The sequence below is a fragment of the Molossus molossus genome, unplaced genomic scaffold (assembly GCF_014108415.1).
Source record: "Molossus molossus isolate mMolMol1 unplaced genomic scaffold, mMolMol1.p scaffold_m16_p_8, whole genome shotgun sequence".
Classification (NCBI taxonomy): Eukaryota; Metazoa; Chordata; class Mammalia; order Chiroptera; family Molossidae; genus Molossus; species Molossus molossus.
Window position 1 is genome coordinate 69,187,826 of NW_023425402.1, and position 18,559 is coordinate 69,206,384.

At 37.5% G+C, this 18,559-nt stretch overlaps 2 protein-coding genes across 2 annotated transcripts in view; one reads left to right on the forward strand and one right to left on the reverse strand.

Moving 5' to 3' along the window:
• Positions 1 to 610: 610 nt before the first annotated feature.
• On the forward strand, positions 611 to 3,251 carry FAM229B (family with sequence similarity 229 member B). Its single transcript, XM_036247687.1, has 3 exons — positions 611 to 655; positions 2,313 to 2,451; positions 3,134 to 3,251. Exons 2-3 carry the CDS (start codon positions 2,327 to 2,329, stop codon positions 3,249 to 3,251), a joined length of 243 nt encoding a protein of 80 aa, XP_036103580.1. The 5' UTR covers positions 611 to 655; positions 2,313 to 2,326.
• A 7,781-nt stretch (positions 3,252 to 11,032) lies between these two features.
• The window catches only part of LAMA4 (laminin subunit alpha 4), a 141,364-nt gene continuing 133,837 nt past the window's right edge, over positions 11,033 to 18,559 (reverse strand). Inside the window, exons 35-38 of the mRNA XM_036249053.1 lie at positions 17,487 to 17,617; positions 16,299 to 16,392; positions 15,696 to 15,815; positions 11,033 to 11,434 (exon numbers count right to left, since the gene is read on the reverse strand). Of these exons, the coding sequence (XP_036104946.1) occupies positions 11,289 to 11,434; positions 15,696 to 15,815; positions 16,299 to 16,392; positions 17,487 to 17,617 (491 nt within the window). The 3' untranslated portion in view covers positions 11,033 to 11,288. The remainder of the gene's footprint in view (positions 11,435 to 15,695; positions 15,816 to 16,298; positions 16,393 to 17,486; positions 17,618 to 18,559) is intronic.

Consider the following 18,559-nt stretch of genomic DNA (forward strand, 5'->3'; position numbering starts at 1 on the left):
TACAGAATTGAGAGAACAGTACAAGATGTATTCTTTCTTTCTCAACTATCATTATTGCAATCATTTGAGAATTTCAAGGCTCTTTTGAGGAAACAGGAAAGAAGAGGTTGTCCAGGCATTAGAGAGAGCTGCAAAGAATCATCCATAGTAAGAGTTATAGAGAAATTTGTAAATGTGTAGTTTGAGGTCATTGGAGTGGGATGAGGATATAGGTAGATTGGATTTATAATATGTGTAATTAGTTAAGGGAAAGTCTGGAAGATAAAGATAGGAAGGAAAATGGTTATAAAGTGAGATTCTTTGTTTAGATTGATTAGTCTGTAGGTCTAAAATAGGTATAGATAAATTTATTCACAGATTAAAATATTATATAATGTTAGAAAATAAGGCAGTGACAACAGGAATAAACCTTCAAACAAAGTTTAGAGACACTTAATTTTTAGCTAAGTTTCAGCTTGTTGCTGGAGCTATGGATTGTGACATTTTATTATTTAACAGGTAGGAAACTATGTAAAAGAATCTTCTAATGTCATAATTTCCGGGTGTCACTGGAACACTTGATCCTCCTTCCTTTGGTGATTCCAGGCTTCTATGGAAGGTCAGTAGAAGCAATTGATTTACTCACCTCTACAATAATCAGACTCGGCCTATTTTGGTAAGTCTATGTAGCCTTGATCAAATTAGCTAAAATTTAATACCTATATAAGACAGTTATACTAAATCATAGATTTTACCAACTTGTCATTGAGTATAAACATTTTTTTCCTTGGTTAATTGACACACAGGCTATAAAAAACATTATATAATAATCAAATTCCTAAGTTTTATTAACTTAGTTTTATTATTACCACAGTAAACATTTACTTTTTTAAGCAAAGAATACTGAACCAGGTATAAGAAACAATTGTAAGACTTTTTTTTATTTTTTCTGTCTTTTGTTGAAGATGTGCAGATTTGTACAAGAAGAGTTGTTAATTACCCACTGTGTGCCAAGCACTGTTCTAGGTATTAAGGAGCCAGTCAGTGGTGACAAAGACAGACATGGAATGGGATGGGGTTATAATGATTAAACAAAAACACTTACAGAAAATTAGGGTACATGTTCTCAACAGAAGGCGATCTCCCCACCTTCCTTCTCCATTAGACGGCATTTGGCAATCTCTGGAAACATTTTTGAATGTCACAAGTTTTGGAGAGGGGTGCTATTGGTATGTAGTGGATGGAGGCCTTGGATGCTGCAAAGCTTCCTACAATGCTCAGGACTGTCTCCTCCCTCCCCAACAAATATTATCTGGCCCCAAAGTCAATAGTGTCACAGGGGAGATATCCTGAATGAGAGTGATGACAACTGTTACAAAGCAGAAATCAGGAGAGTTATGCAAACTTATATTATGGGAGGGGTTATAGAAGGCTCCTCTGAGAAAGTGAAATATAGATTCAGACTTAATGAATGAGTTGGCTCTGACAAGTAAAGAGTGGGAGCATTGGGTGGGGAAGAGTTCCAAGTAGAGGCAAGAGTAGGCAGTAAGGAGCTTATTTTATTTAGCTCTCTGTGTGTATTTTTATGTGTTTATATGTGTATGTACATTTTATATATACAGTACATTATATATGTACATACATATTTAATAATGCTCAGTATCACCCACTGAATAATAATAGTTAACATTTATTGAGCACTACCTATGTATTAGGTATGCCACTTTACATGTATTATCTTATTTAATCTTCACTACTACCCTGGAAGTAGATTCTATTATTATTCCCAATTTATACTTGGAAAGCATACTTGAATAAGTACCTTGCCTAAGATCACATAGTCAATCTAACTCTCCCAAGACACTTTTCTTAACTAATGCACTGTAAATATAGAGAGGCAGGTGGGAATGAATGATAACCATGAACAGAAGGGCTAGCTGAAGATACCATGGTGATGTGAAACTCAGCTGTACTTCAAAGGAAGACAAGGGCTTAGATAGAATGACAGTGGGAGGTAGGGGCTCAATCTTGTTGATTGCAATAACCATAACGGCAAAATGAATTTTACTTTCACACAGCAGAAACGGACTTCAGTTTTGTTAACCATAGGACAGAGTTTACTTTTATCACCTAGTAGCTGTTCTGTATTTGTTGTAAGACTTAACATTTTATGTAAGGAAGAGTTGTATGATATCTATACACTTTTCTAGATACTGTATTTTAAAATGTCATTTTCAGAATGTTGGAATATGCCTGTAAAATAATAACATTAAACATTCTAAACAACTATTTGAAGACAATCCCTCCATCCATTATATACCTTTCTAATCTAGATTTTCAGTGAATTATGCCTTTTTGGTTTGGGACCCAGCTACGGAGGTTTCCAGTAGAAGGAGGAGATTCTACAATTGGGCTGGAACATGGGCTGAGCTCTGGTGCTGCCTGTAACGGGAAAGAGATATCACCAACCAGGTAAAGCCTTCTTATCCTGACAACTGAGGAAATGTGTAATGGCTGTCATAGATACAAGCTTTAGCTGATGATCAATATTAGCAAGAAAAAAAGTCCAAGAACATTGCTGTTATTAAATTAGTATTAATAGATCTCAGGTTTTCTTAGCATGAGTCTGCATATTATACCTCTATAAGTCTTAATGATAGGACAATTCTTCTTTTTTTAAAAAATAAACTTTTAGTTGTTTTTTTTTTGTTGGTCATAGTTTCAAGATTAGGTAACTTTTTTTTTTTTTTTTTATCCTCACCTGAGGACATTTTTGCATTCAACTTCAGATAGAGCGGGAGGAAGAGAGGAAGGAAGAGAGAGAGAGAAACATCAATGTGAGAGACACACATTGACTGGCTGCCACCCACACGACCCCAATCGAGGCCAGGGACAAACTGCAACCAAGGTACATGCCCTTTGTGGGAACTGAACCTGGGTCTCTCTGGACCGTGGACCGATGCTCTAACTGCTGAGCCAAACTGGCCAGGGCAAGATTAGGTAACTTTCAATTAAACAAGCACATCTTTAGTGCTGTTATGTTCTTGGCATGAGGCTAAAAATATTAACAGTCAGAGCTCAGATTTAGTGTCACTTTGACTTTGGCAGAGGGTGATATAGAGTATGAAGTGATGTCATTTGCTTTTTTATTCAGGCAACTCCGAAGATGCCATGGAAGTCATTGCCTGACAATAACTGATGTTCCCATCAATGTCTATGCAACAATGAGAAAGCTACCAGCACAAAGCAGCAAGGAAATGCATCCTAAATAGCATCGTTGAGTCTTTTGTCGAGGTTGACTAGGTCAAGGGTCATGGGGCAGTATCATCTTATGATCTGGTAAACAAATAAAAGTGGCACCTTTGGATGATGACAATAGTTGAAATATTACTTTCAGTAGGAAAAGACAGAAATGTAGTCTATAAAACATGTGTAGTTATAAGCTACCAGTTATTTTTGATAAAAGACAATAATATTTCACAATTAAAAAGTACCTTAGAGATCTTTCTCACAGTGGATCATTAATAATAATTTAGGTTGCTTATTCCACTGTGATTATCAACCAAGAAGGGCCCATTCTAAATGCTTAATGTGTTTTAGGCCTGTTTCCTTTGTTTACATTTGAGTTGCTCTTTAGCTGAATCTTTTCACTTGAATATCCTAAGCCAATTTCTGGCTTGATATCTTTGGATAATACTCTGCCCAGGAATAATTATATGGGGTGAGAAATGGAGCTCAGTGGATTTTGTATTTTGGAAGAATACCCCAAACCAAAGAAAGTTCTTAGTCCCTGGTTAATCTGCAAAGCATATAAAGTGCTTGCATATGGGAGCTCAGGTTATTGGTTAAATTTCTTATAATAGGTGAAGGCTATGGTTCTAACCCCATTTTTTTTTTCAGGAAAAATTATAGCCCACCATCACACTGTACCTCAAGTCCCAGCCTATCTTGAAATTGTCTATAATTGGTATTGAGAAACTTCAGATGGATCTTTTTGTTTGATTAGACTTAAGGGTCAGCTTTGAGGTATAGGCAAGCTTTCCATGTTTTCTTTTTCTTCTTGCAATAGTCCTAAGAAACTCAGTCTGATTTCTTTTCCTCATGATGTTTGCCACCATCCATCCCATGAAATTGTCTTCTACGAAAAACAGACTTTAGCATCAGGTACAGTTCCTCTAGTTTCTTGTCTACCTTGCTGCGCCTGAAGGTATACTCATAAGCTTTTTAAAATAAAAGTTTTATTAGTTTATAATTACATCAATGTAGATGCATGTGTATTACATGAGGTGAAAAAAGAAAAACTGAAAGGGATTTATGGAGAAATTCTGAGAGTTTTATATATTATATAATAATAAAATATGTAATAATATATTTTATATGTATAAACTAGAAAAATTCACACAGTGCTCAGAGGTGTTTGAATTCCAGTCAGTCAGAGTGGAAAGACCTTGTTCAACATGTTGGGCATTGAGTAGCAAGGCCTCAGAGAAGTCATGCCTTGAAGGAGGTCTAAACTAGCACTAGATTAAAAGTTAATGTTTGCCAACTTTAATAGAGCTTAAACATGAAATTTGAGAGAAGCAAGGTGATCCCTAAGTGACATAATTATCTGCCAAATAAAAATGTATTATTCCTGAAAGAAAAAGAACAAAATCCAGAAAAGAAATTACCCAAGGCTAGGGAAAGAATAACAGGACAGGAGAAAGGAGTGAGTGATGAAAAATTTCTCAGAGCTCATACAAGGCAGGGAATAATTTATATTTAAACCATTGTGGAAAGATGTTTTAATACATGGAACATTGAGTAGAGGGTCCTCAGCAAGATATTATTTCAGCAGGGTTGGCTGTGGGGTTGGGAGATAGGAATAGCTTTAGACTGAAGGCAGTTCTGGACCTGTGCTAATAAGCCTTAAGGGCAAAATTTGAAAGGATCAAGCTATTTCCAAGTAACTGAACTGCATCCAATGAGGGGGATAAAACACCCTCAAAATGTAAAGAACTACAATAAAATCCAGCACCAAAAATGTAAAATTCACAATGATCAGCATCCAAATAAGAATTACCATGTAGCCCGGTCAGTGTGGCTCACTGGTTGAGCATTAACCCACATACCAAGAGGTTGCCGGTTCAGTTCTTGGTCGGGGCACATGCCCAGGTTTTGGGCCTGATCCCCAGTGAGGGGCATGCTGGAGGCAGCCAGTCGATGTTCTCTCTCATTGATGTTTCTATCTCTCTCTCTCCCTCTCCTTTCCTCTCTTTTTAAAAATTAATAATGGAAAACAAATTTAATGAAAAAAATTACCATGTATGAAAAAAAGAAAGGTCTATGCAATTTAAAGTCAAGAGAATCAGTCAATAGAAACAGACTCAGAATGACAGCTGATAGCATTAAGAGATAAGCTACCACAAATAGTCTAGTATTGAATAAAAGCATAACTATGATAAATAAGGAAATGGAATGTATAAAAAGGACCCAAGTTGAACTTCTAGAGGTGAAAAATACAGTATCTGAAATGAACATGTAAACTGAATGGGATTAAAAACAGATTAGATACTGGAGAAAAAAAGATTAGTGAACTTGAAGACATAGTTATACAAATGATCTAAAATAAAATACAAAAATGGGCTGGGAAAAAAAAGCATACATTTTGTATTTCAATATGAGGCAGTCTGACACATAGAGTGGGGCAAAAGTAGGTTTACAGTTGTGAGTATGTAAAAAGAATTTATTCTTTATTAGTTATTGTATTGTTTTCCATACAAACAACTGTAAACCTACTTTGGCCTACCCTTTATGTCAGTGGCTTCCCAGAAGGAGGAGGATAAAAGACTAAGAAAAAGATTTTAAAAAATAATGGCTGAATCTTTTCATATTTGATGAAAACTACAAACTCACAGATCCAAGTAGCTTAACTAACCCTAAAGAAAAGAAACATGCAGAAAACAAAACAAACAAAAGCCATATAATGAAATGATCTGAAAACCAGTGATAAAGAGACAATCTTAGAACCAGAGAAAAATAACATTCAGAGGAACAAAAATAAGAATGAAAGCATACTTTTCATCAGAAAACATGCAAGCAAAAGGGCAATGGAACCATATCTTTAAAAGTATCAAATACTGTGAAGACAAGACTTTTCAGGCCCAAAAATGTTGAAGTAGTGATATTCATAATAGACAAGAAGATTTTAGGCCAAGGAATACCACCAAGAATAAAGAGAGACATTTCATAATGATAAAGGAGTTATAACAATCTTAAATATTATGCAGAGCTTCAAAGTACATGAATCAAAAACGATGAAATTGAAAAGAGAAATAACTCCATATTTACAGTGTAAGAGTTCAACATCTTTCAGCAGCTGGTAGAAGAACAACAGTATGACAGAAAACTGAACATTCTATTCAAGGACACATGGGAATTTACCAAGAATAGACCATATGTATGGAACAAAACTTGTCTGAATGAATTGAAAAACAGGCAAAGTATGTAGAGTATGCAAAGTATGTTTCATAACAAATTAGAAATCAATAACAAGAAAATATCTGGGGAATCTCCAAATATTAGAATACCAAATGACACACTTCCAAATAAACCATGAATAAAAGAAGAAATGACAGAAGAAATTAGAAAATATTTTGAACTGAGTGAAAATGCAAACACAACATATCAAAATGCTTGGGGTGCAGTTTAGTAGTGCTTAGAAAGCATTAAATTTTTCACTAGAAAAAAACATCTGAAGCTAATGATCTAAGCTTTTACCTTAAAAAAGCAGGAATGATGAACAAACGAAACCCAAAATAGCAGAAAGAAAGAAATAATGAAAGTCAGACCAGAAATCAATGAAATAAAAGACAGATAAATAGTAGAGAAAATCGGTGAAACCAAAAGCTGATTCTTCACAAAGATCAATAAAATTACAAACCTCTCGACAGGATTATCAGAAAAAAAGACACAAATTACTGGTATTAGGAATGAGAGTAGGAACATTACTACAGATTATAGACTTTAAAAGGATAAATGAGTTTTTTTGTTTTGCATTTACAAGGATGAATTTTTTAGTCTTCTAAAGCTTCTGCCTTGAATAAATGCTTACCCACGTTTCTTATGTTCCTAGATACAATCTCTCTGCAAGGGACTATTATAAACAGGTCTTAAGGGAAACCCTGTGGCATTCTTTTATCCTTTTTCTCCAGGTTGACATCAGCTCATTAATCAGCGGCCTTAGGACATGATCATTTGAAAACATGTTCTGTTGAGATAGCCAGTTTAGCTCACTGTAAATTCACTATGTCTGGCTGGGCTTGTGGAGGGACTCATTGCTGAGCAGCCACCATCACTACACTTTAGAAATTTCTTGAAGGGATCAACTGTTGCTTCTGACTGGTAGTGTCACGCTACATTCCTCTTATACATGTGCCTCTCTGTCCCATGCTTTGGCAGATCGTATATGGCTCTCATCTCTCAATCTCAGCTGGCCTCTGCCCATCCCATCCTGCCCCCTAGCAGTGTCATCTGGAAATGGTGTCCTCTGGTGTCAGGTTTATAAACTAAGTGGCTTTATCCATGGTAACTAACCTTCCCGACTTTTTGGGACTTCACAGGACTTTAAAGCTTACCAAAGACTTGAGGAAATGCTTCCGTATTGCTGATGGGCTGCACCATCCCCCCCCCTTCTCCCACATCCTCAGGTAAATCAGAGATCTCTGGGGCTCAGGGGAACCCATCTGGAGAAGTCAATATTAGTTTTTCTTTTCCTCAGACTCCCAGATACTTTGGAAGTGATTGCCTTGGGAGGTGAGGTGAAGGGGTAACTTTTACGAAAACTCTGCTTTCCTGAAATTCACTCAACAAATATTTATTGAGCATATAGCTACATATCAGGCACCATTCTAGGCTCTTACTACACAGTGCATAAGACAGAGAAAAATTTGTGGAGCTTACATCCTGGACAGTTCCTCCTTCTATTGTCTTTCTAGTCTCTTTATGTAGACTCTCTCTCTCTCTCTCTCTCTCTCTCTCTCTCTCTCTCTCTCTCTGTGGTGTTGGGGGCATTATGATGTTACATTGCTGGTTGTGCTGGAATGGCTTTTCTGAGTTAGTCCTAATGGAGTAGGAATTGGCTCCACACCTCAAAGTTTACTGTATTTATTGTTTTATGGCCCCAGCTATAGGCTGTAGCCACCAACTGATGGAAACAGGAAAGACTACTTGACAACCTATACTACCATGTTACAGACAAGGTTATGGGGGCCCAGAGAACAAATATATCCCAGTATCTTCTGAAATATGCCCCCCTACTCCTAGACACTTTGGGCTGAAAATTGAGGTGGCTTATATTAGATAAGGGGCAGGTTGATATATTCTCCTAGGTTTACAGAATGGAAGACATTGAGTTTTAAAAAATGCATGTCAATACATGCATGTGGTAAGCATTTAAAACCATGCTTTCAGACAGTTTCATTTTGGCTTTGGCTTTTACTGCTAAGTGCGTGACTCCTTCCATGCTTCCCAGTTCAGAAGTTGAAGAGAAAATATTTAATTGTTGGAATTCATCTCCTCATACCACCAGATAATGGGGTGTTGTTTTGCTGGGAATCTATAGGATGGTTCCCTTGTCTAAACAGCTGTGGCCATGAGAGGAGGAGGTGGCCCAGCCCGGAGAGGGCTGCTGCTTTGTGCTAGGGCTATGGGATGCCTCTTCCCTTTTGAAGGGGCTCTGAACTAGCAGGCATCAGGAAAACAAATGGTCAAAATTACTATTTCTCTATATGAAGTTCTGATATCCTATGCTTAACTAAAAGAAAAAAGTTTTTTCTCCCTAGAAGCTGGAGGAGATGGGGGGTCCCAGCTAAGAATTACATCAAGCCCTTATACATGGTAAATTTGAAGTTTCAGAAGGTCATTGTGTAGTAAGAGGAATATGGATCAATAAATTCTCATTTACCAAGCATAAGGATGTGAATTACTAACTGCGAATTTCTTCATAAATTTTGGAGAAGGTAAAAAACTTTCTGTGGTTTTAGTTTGTGTATATGTGGGTCTGTGTGCATGTCTGCTGGAGCTACTGAAGATCCAGACAGGTCTGCAGCTTGACTAGTTTAGTTTACTCTGTGCTACTGCTGAGCATGGGGGGATATAGGGGCCCTCCAGGATGCCTCAGGAAACTCTTTCGGAAAAGAAAATGGTAGGTGGTTTTAGAGCCACTTCTTCCTGCTTGGGTCTTAATGAGGGACTATTGTTGAGGGTTCAGTGTTTTTTTAAGCCCTGTACCAGTTAAGGTCCTAGACTCTTGGAGTCAGAGTTTTTAGCCCAGAAGTCATATATAGCTTTCAGGTTTTGTTTGGTCAGCCTGATGTTTTCCTGTTGTGGTTGCTGTGGCTTTAATTTAGGTACCAATTACAAAATCAGGCCATTTCATCCTCCCACCCCACCCCCACCCCACTCATTTCACCTTTCCAGCTTCTTTTGGGAAATCAGGCCCTTCAACACTTGTGTTCTTTCATGGTGACAGTCAGCTGAGTTGAGCACCTGCTGTGCTTCTAGATGAGCCATGGCAAGTGCCCTATTGATTCTCCCAGTCTGACTCCACCAGCTTTGCTCCTTTATGGCCCTCCTCTGGCTGTATAGGCATTTGGATTTGTGATTCCAGCTTTACAGACCAGCTGAGAGTTGACCTGAGGCAGATAGTCCTCCGGAAGCAGAAAGCAAAGGGTTAATCATGCTGCCCCTCATTCGAATCCTGGCTCTTCAGTGTCTCTTCAGTGTAGCTGAATGTCTGCTGACAAGTTACCCCGCTGTTCCAAGTCTCCGATTTCTCATCTGCAAATGCTGCCATACAGGATTAGTGTGATGATGAAATGAAATTGACTTTAGCTTATCATGGGGCCTGGTACTTAGCAAGTCCTCTGTGAACTGATATTGGCTATTTTTTATTGATATCTTCAACATTATTGTTAATGTACTTGAGACAGAAGGGTAGCAGGGGGATTTAAGTATACATATATAACATTTTCAAGGTAAGAGATTATTTTATTCCTTTAGTAATTCCTCAAAATATTTTATCCCCTCCTCTGGCCCCAGGTTATTTTTTCCCCATATTTTTTTAATCCTATTGATATGAGGGCCTATTTTCTCATATTTCTTTTCAAGTTTGATTATCTATTCACATATAATTATTTTATTTCAGTTCTGTGTTTTAACATCCCATCAGCTATTCAAGACTATTTTTGTTTTTCTAGGCATTATTAATATATATACCAAAAAAAGATTATATACTTTAGAAGTAAGACTAGTTGTGTTACAGATGTGTGGGGAAAAACTTTTTGTAAAAAAACATTTATACTTTTAAATTAAATTCATTATGTGTCCTCCTCTCTGCTGCAACACCCCCCAGGATTCCCGTAGAACGCAGTAGTAATACCCCACAGAAGCCTCCCCTATGTACAGTTTTATTTTTATTTTAGAGAAATAAGGGAAAAGGTAGTTTGTTTAATTCCTTTTCTCTTATCTAGAAAAATTAAATTATACTTTAATTTTTCTAATAATTTGTTAGAAATTTACTTTATTAAAGCTTATAACTGCTATAAACTTAAAATATTCTTGTTATACTGATAGAACAAACAAAGTGCTAAAAGCAAATCTGTCATATAATTTTAGATTTATGTAAATCAGTAAATCTTTCTAGGATAAAGAAAAGTATGGCAAAGATATTTTGGTATAGATTGAAAGTTATCTTCTACAAAAGAAAGATGAATCTGAGAATCTAGCCACACTTTAAAAATGCATGCCATGCCCAGCTGGTATGGCTCAGTGGTTAAGTATTGACCCATGCACCAAGAGGTTGCCAGTTCGATTCCTGATCAGGGCACATGCTCAGGTTGTGGGCCAAATCCCCATTGGAGGGCATGCAGGAGGCAGCCAATCGATGTTCTCTCTCATCAATGTTTCCATCTTTTTCTCTCTCTCCCTACTCTCTCTCTAAAATCAATAAAGAAAAAAAAAAAAAATGTGTGCCAGTGTTTATTTAGTTCCTTCTATTTTATTAGAAACAGCAACAGTAATTTCACCAGCAGGAAATAATACAAGTAAATTTGACACTCCTTCCATTGTTGTACATTGCAGACATTTCAGATCCAAGGTAAGAATCCAGATGAGAAATAATAAACATCCAGTCCCTGATGATTCATGTAAGTCCTGCTCAACCGGCTGGAAGCTTCCACAGGAGGGTGAGCTGCTGTTCCTCCTGGCTGGCTTTTGTTTCTCTCAGTGCTCTAAAGAACTTTGTACTTGGGTATCTTTGCTCTGCCGTGTCAGGCTGCGGGACAGGAGTTGATGCTTACAGCACCGCTCACCAGGGCTGCCTTACTGAAGCTCACTGGGCGCCCATCAATCACAAAGTGCCGGATGCAGCCTGTGAAGGGTCTGCCGGGGGCCAAGTGTGGTGTCAGTAGAGACTCTGAGAAAGAAAAAAAATCAAAGATTGCAATTGAGGCATTCCAAGACTAGATATTACTTCATGCTTAAAAAACAAAAACAAGCCCTGGCCGGTTTGGCTCAGCGGTTAGAGCGTCAGCCTGCGGTCCTGAGAGACCCGGGTTCGGTTCCCGCTAAGGGCGCGTACCTCGGTTGCAGTTTGTCCCCGGCCCTGGTCGGTTGTGCGGGTGGCAGCCACTCGATGTGTTCCTTTCACGTCAATGTTTCTCTCTCTCTCTCTCTGTTCCTCTCTCTCCCTCCCACTCTACCTGAACAAAAAAATGGAAAAATGTCCTCGGGTGAGGATAAAAAACAAAAAACAAAAAAAACCCCAAAAAACCAAAACAGTAATTGCTCACATCAAAATGGTTTACATGTAAAAAATGGAATATAGTTATTTTACTAATATTCTCAGGAACATAATCTGCTTCTGAAGTAATACAAACGTAGTAATTATAAAGTTTTGCCATGTTTTCCACGGTCAAATTTCTAAGTATTTTTTAGCTGTCTTCCAAGGCTGAAATTTGCCACTTGCATGTAAAGCCTCAGCACTGAAATTTCCAAATCTACCTGTGCTTTTTGGAGTTAATTTTACGTGAGCCTCACTTATTTTGTGTGTTTTGCTGAGAAGAGGGGGAGACATTTTAGCTTCCATACTATTTTTGGACTTGGTTAATGTTTCTATTTAATTTGTATCATTGTTCACCCTTAAGCCTCCACATTTCTGCCAAGCTCATAAAATATAATGAGAAAATGAATTCAAATAAACCAAATTTTAATTTTTCTGAGCTCAGGGTTTAAGAACTATAAATAGGATAATGATAACTCACTTAGGCTTTGTGTGGTCATAGGTGCCCTACAGTATGCCAGGAAAACTTTCTTATCTTAATGAGAGATCTAGAAGAAGAAGCCTTATGCTTATTAATTGTACAGACACAATGAAATGTGTTGGGAAGAGAGAAGCAATATAATTTAAAGATCTCAGAAATATGAAATTAAAATCCATTTAGTCAAAGCTTATTATTATGTACAAATAGCTATGTGAGCAGTAGCAGATAAAAGATGCAAAAACACTTAGAAATCAGTAAGCCAGAAAGGAACATAAGACAGCAAATTAAACATCAAGCAGCTGTAATAAGTTTTCTAAGCAATGTAGATTAAGAATATGCAGAAACTTTGTACTGAAAATAAATCATGGAAATAGCATTTCATATTTAGAATGATAATTATAAAGTTTTAGATTTGAAAGGGCCTGAAAGATCAATTTCCTTTTTCTCTAGATTAGTATGACTATATATATTCTTTAAGCCTGCTCAGTGTATATCATCAGAATAAAAATGAGTGAACAGGAAAGACTATAAGGGTAGAAACATGTATTTCTTCTGCCCATTTTGGAGACTAGTTGTAGAACATGGATTTTGATTCTGCCCAAGCTTCCCACTTTTTAGTTCATGGAGGACGTCATCTAGAGGAAATAATTCATACAGAAATTATGGTGTGTAAAATTTCCGACACAATCTACTGTAGGTAATGACAATGAAGTGCTTCAGAATACTAAGGTATTGATTAATAAAATCAATACATGATTTTAAGAGTGAATATTCCTCAGGTTGAGAGCTTGGCTATATACAGAATAATGCAGAATTTTCAGTAGAGGAATGAGTGGTCAAATTGTGAGTGTGTGTGAGTGTGGGTGTGCGCACGCGCACAGACTATATTAACTTAAAATATTTTACTTCTAATTTTGATTTTTAAATTATCATTTAGTAAAGTTGACTTATTTTAGTGCATATTTCACTGAATTTTGATTCATTAACCTTTTATTAATAGAAATAATGTCACCAGGGTCCTATGTGGTATAAAATAACAGTTTGGGATTCCAAGAGAATTCAGTTCTTATAGGGGTTGTACTTGTGCCTAATTTCCTTCAGTTATTTTGTTTCATGTCCCATTTTCTTATGCAATTTTGGTGGAATTAATCTTGAACCACTTAAAACGATGCAATTAATGACATTCAGCTTATATTATAACTGCTTTTGTTCTAGGTTTGCTGACATGATTCTTAGAGGGAATTAAAAACTGTGGGCTGGTGGTTACCCCCTATCCTCCCCGTTGCCTTGCCTGCTAGTTCCTGTGTGTTAGCTCATTAGCTAAAACTTGCTATTCACCTAGCCAGGTAGCTCAGTTGGTTACAGTGTCATCCTGATATGCCAAGGTTATAGGTTCGATCCCTGGTCAGGGCACATATAAAAATCAAACAATAAATGCATAAACAAGTGGAACAACAAATTGGTGTTTCTCTCTCTCTCTCTCTCTCCCTAAAAATCAATAAAAAATAAATAAAATTTATGATTCATTGTATGTCTCAGGCTGAGTTTGGCTTCAGGTGCATCTTGCCCACCCAGTCTGTGAAGCTCAGCAACTGTTGCAGTGACAGGTGATGGTGGTAGGTAATGTTGGCACCAGACTCTAAAGACTAACAAAAGTCAAAGAGACCATATTTGTTTGCATGATATAGTAAGCACTTTGGGTGCAGAGTAACAAATATAACTTCCATGAGGGAGGGTCATGCTTGTTTTGTCCATCTCCTGGAACCTAGCACAGTTCTTAATAGACTCTCAATAAATATTTGTAGTGTGTTGAATGAAGTCATCTTCCTGTGTACTATTTATTTAGTTTCAATGACATTCTGTGATAAGTGCTTAATGGGTATGCATAGCACATTCTAGGGAGAGAGGGGCATGTCTATACAAGTAGAATTCTGAGCTGAGTCCTAAAGGTCGACAAGGAGTTACACTGGGGGAAGAGTGAGAGAAGTTGTTTCTTGAAAAGGTACTAGGGAAGGAAAGGAAGAAAAACATTTTCCAGAAACGAAGGCCCTGTGCATGTGTGCAAAAGCCCCTGGAGCAAAGAGAGCATCATTGTACATTCAGGGGACTGCAAGCCCCAGAAGGTGTGGGGAGACCCCAGAGGCAGGGCCAAGAAGGGGCCACATGATCAAGGACCTTGTGTACTATGCTCAACTTGATCCTGTAGGACCTTGGGAAATTTAAAATATTTTTAACTATAATGTGATTTCTAGAAAGAAAGCAATGTGAAGAAATGTAAGAGAAGATGTGACACATATTCTGCATGGTGGGTGCATGATTCCCTTTCAGAATGGAAACCAGAGCAGGAGGAGAGAACTTGGGAATGGAGATGGGAAGGGATAGGGAAAATAAGGGAGAGGAAGGGTTACTTTCTGGGTGTCCCAAATATTTCTTTTATTATTGAGTTACTGTCATTGTCAGTACTAGTGTTCGAAAAATTTACATTTTACAAAGCAGAGGAGAGTTATTACTATATTAGGAATACCCAAAGTCAGATGCATAATTTTGTCTGTGCTTTCTCGTTCTCTTACTTAAAGCATTATTTACCTTTACATGGGTCAATCTAAAATAATCTAGTTAGGAGGCAAGGAAAAATGTTTAATTCCAGATGTAAAAGCTTGGTTATTTTTTTATATCCTTCTCTCCAGCTATAGAGCATTCATTTTTTCTAAGCTAGTGAAATGTGTGAAAACAAACATATTCAATAAAAGGCCAAGGTCCCCGCTTCTGAGGTGTAAAACAATTGTGGGGTGTCCATCTGTGTCCTTTCACCGTCCTGGATTATACACCATTCTTGGAAGATGACATGGGCAATGTTACTGATGATGGTCACAGAATTGCATCTGTGAGTCTCTCCTAGGAAATGCCACTACATAGGAACAACAGAACTTAAGGTCTGCAGCATCTGTAAACTTCAGCCTAATTCTGGACAGGGAGAACTGTGTATTCTCTTCTTTCTCATTAAGCAGGAAAGCAGTTATCTGCAAACTTTTAGTCCTCCAAGGTTCTCAGATCCTAGAGCAGTATTAGAAAGTAAGTTTTCTTTGTGTTAGAGATAAAATAGTGTTTCACTGTGTGTATGTGAGGAGCTATGGAAAGAGAAAAGAAAAATATTACAAATATGGCAGAGGGAGAGTAATATCTACTGGTCAGAAGGCTGGGGTCTAGTTCTTAGGTGTTACTTTGTTGTGATTCTTGTATGAGGAGTCACAGTTGTCAGTATAATTTTTTCTATGAAAGGACATTGTATAGACGATCCTGAGAGCTATTAAGTGACCTGTGGAAACACATGGCTCTGTTCTTAATACTATAACAACACTGATGAGAACTTACTGTTTTTTGCATTTGGAACTTGTCCTTTTAAACAACTCTTACCTGGAACACCTCCAACAAACACAGGCTCTCTGTGATCAACTGACTTTGGATTCAGGGGTCCAACCACATGGTTTACTTCAGAGTCTACATCCAACTGAACCACATTTGAATCTCCAATAACTAAAATACAAGGCAAAGACTGGTCATAGGTGGCACTGGAGTGATTCATTTTCAAATGAACTAATTTATAACAGCAATAGATTTTATTCAGAATAAATCCCACACTATCTTTTAGATCATTGAAAACACCAATGTCTAACTAAGCAATCATTGTGATATTTTCCTTCGTAAAGGAGGATATTTAAGATACTCTTTTCATATAAATATTTAAGAATACTTAAGGTACTGCCATGTTTTTGTCCAATAAGTAATGCATTATTTGAAAAACTCCCCAAGACAATTTTGGCAGCATTTATATTTTCAAATACATGTGGATTAAATATAAATCTTTTAGTACAGCAACATTTGATTCTCTTCTTGGCTACTTCTAGATTCTCATCATCTGTTCCATCATACAAGTTACAGTATAAGTTCTGCCAAATGTCATCCCACCGGTGGGTGTGTAGACACACTTTACAAAGGAGACCCAGGACCTCTTCTCACCTGTAATTCTGTGCCATCGGCCATCACAGAGCTTCTGCTTGGGTGTTACTGAGGTGGAAAAGTTTCTAACGCCATTGTTGACTTTCACTGTCACCTGCAAAAGACAGGATACATTGCATAAATTTCATTATATAAATTTCTTCTCATGCGTGTAAAACTAAATTTCTTAAATAACTCCCAGGGAAGCAACACTTGAATAAACATCTACACATGCTTTGCAATTTGAACACAAGGGGTCACTCTGCAGTAGGCTAAGAAATAGTTTAAACTGAATGCTCCAAGGAGAGAGAACAAAATAATGACAGGAGGAATGGGGAAGAGAATATGATAATAGATATGATAAAATCTTTAATTTTTAAAGATTTATACAAAGCAATTATGGTATTGGTGAAGAGCATGGACTTTGGAGCCAGACTGCCTGGGTTCACATATCAATGCTCCCACTTACTCCAGGCCTGTTTTGTCATTTGTAAAACAAGGGTGATGGTGTTAATAGCCGCACACAGAACTACTGGGGGATTGAGTGAGCTAATCCATATGGAGCATTTAGAATAGTACCTCACACAACAGTAAATACATGTGAGGATTCGTTGTATTATTATACAGTTTAATAGGATATATCAGAACTCAAAAACCAGTTATATCAAGTTAGGGACACCAATAAAATATGTTGCATTTACATTTGAATAATCTCATGGATGTTCTTTAGTAATATTTTAGAATAAAAGTTGTGTTTAATTATAACAATTTATAACATTTCTAGCTTTGAAAATACATGTATGTATGTATGTATATGCATCTGGTATACATAGAGCATAGATACGTGTTTTAGTGTTGTCAGTTTTGATAGCTGGGTATGTTTGCTGCTTCCATTTGTTGTAAAAAAAAAAGGTCCAATTCTTTTGTTAAAACATTTTAATTATATGGTTATTGTTGATGATTAAAAAAACACACACTATGCCACATTTTTATGGCTCTTTGTTCTAATCGAATCAATCCCAGCATATAAATGTGAATCTAAGTATTGCCTGCATCTAAATTTCATGTTATAGCTTCCCTGTTTTTTTTTTTTTTTTAATCTCCCAGTTAGGAGAGATTGATGAAACCATTCTGTAAAATAAATCTACTTTAGATCTAGAATCCAAGGTCACAGGAAACAGACTATTAAAACAATTTTTAACACACTACCTGCCCATTTTTCATGTGAACATTTAGGTACTCCCCATTGACACTGTGACCGTGAACAAGGGTTCCAGAACTGCTCCTGGGACGGATTTCAAACCCAATCTCAAACTTCAATCCAATGTTGAAAGACTCATCTGTGGAGAGAAATACTAGTAGATCTCAAGACACAACCTCAATTTTGTAACTATGATGTGATTAACAAAAAAATTTTTTTCTTTATTGATTTTAGAGAGAGAGAAAGGGAGAGGGAGAGAGAGATAGAAACATAGACGGGAGAGAACATTAACTGGCCACCTCCTGCATGCCCCCCACTGGGGATTTGGCCCACAACCGGGACATATGCCCTGACCGGGAATTGAACCGGTGACCTTTTGGTGCACGGGTCGATGCTCAACCACTGAGCCACACTGGCTGGGCTCTATGGTGTGATTTTGTAATAATATCCTTTTGTACCTGTTTTTTTTTTTTTTTAGTAGATAAATAGAAAGTGGCTTTTCCATGTCAAATGCACTGTGGAAATCTCTGGGGGACTGAGATACTGGCACATCATTCTTGTGGGGTGTGGGGTGGGGACAGCATGCTGAAAATATGCTATGGCTGTGGAAGCTCAGGGGAGGAGGAACTGATTCCAGCTAGCAGGTCCACTTAGTATTTCTAAAGTAGGAAGGAGGCGAGGGGACAACGGGTGCAGAGGCTGGAATGCTCGCAGAGGCTGCAGAGGCGGCGTGGCTGCACTGTCCCGTGAAGGGAGGAGGAGGCAGGGCGAGTGTGGAAGGGCTCGCGTGCACAAGGAAGGAAGTTAGGCTTGATTTTGAATTCACTGAATGATAAAACTGACTTGATGAGATCCATATTACAAAACAATTCTTAAACATATAGACGATAACTGATGTCAGTGCTGCAGAGCATTTTATAGGAAAGAGGCAGATCAGCCAAAGCAGTTAGGAGCTGCTACTGCGGTGCTGAAAGAAAACGACTTCCTCTGGAGAATAGCTGCGTTCACTCCCCGAGACGCACTGCCAACTGGGCACCTGAATAATGTGCACTTGATGTGTCTTCTTATAAATCACTTTTTA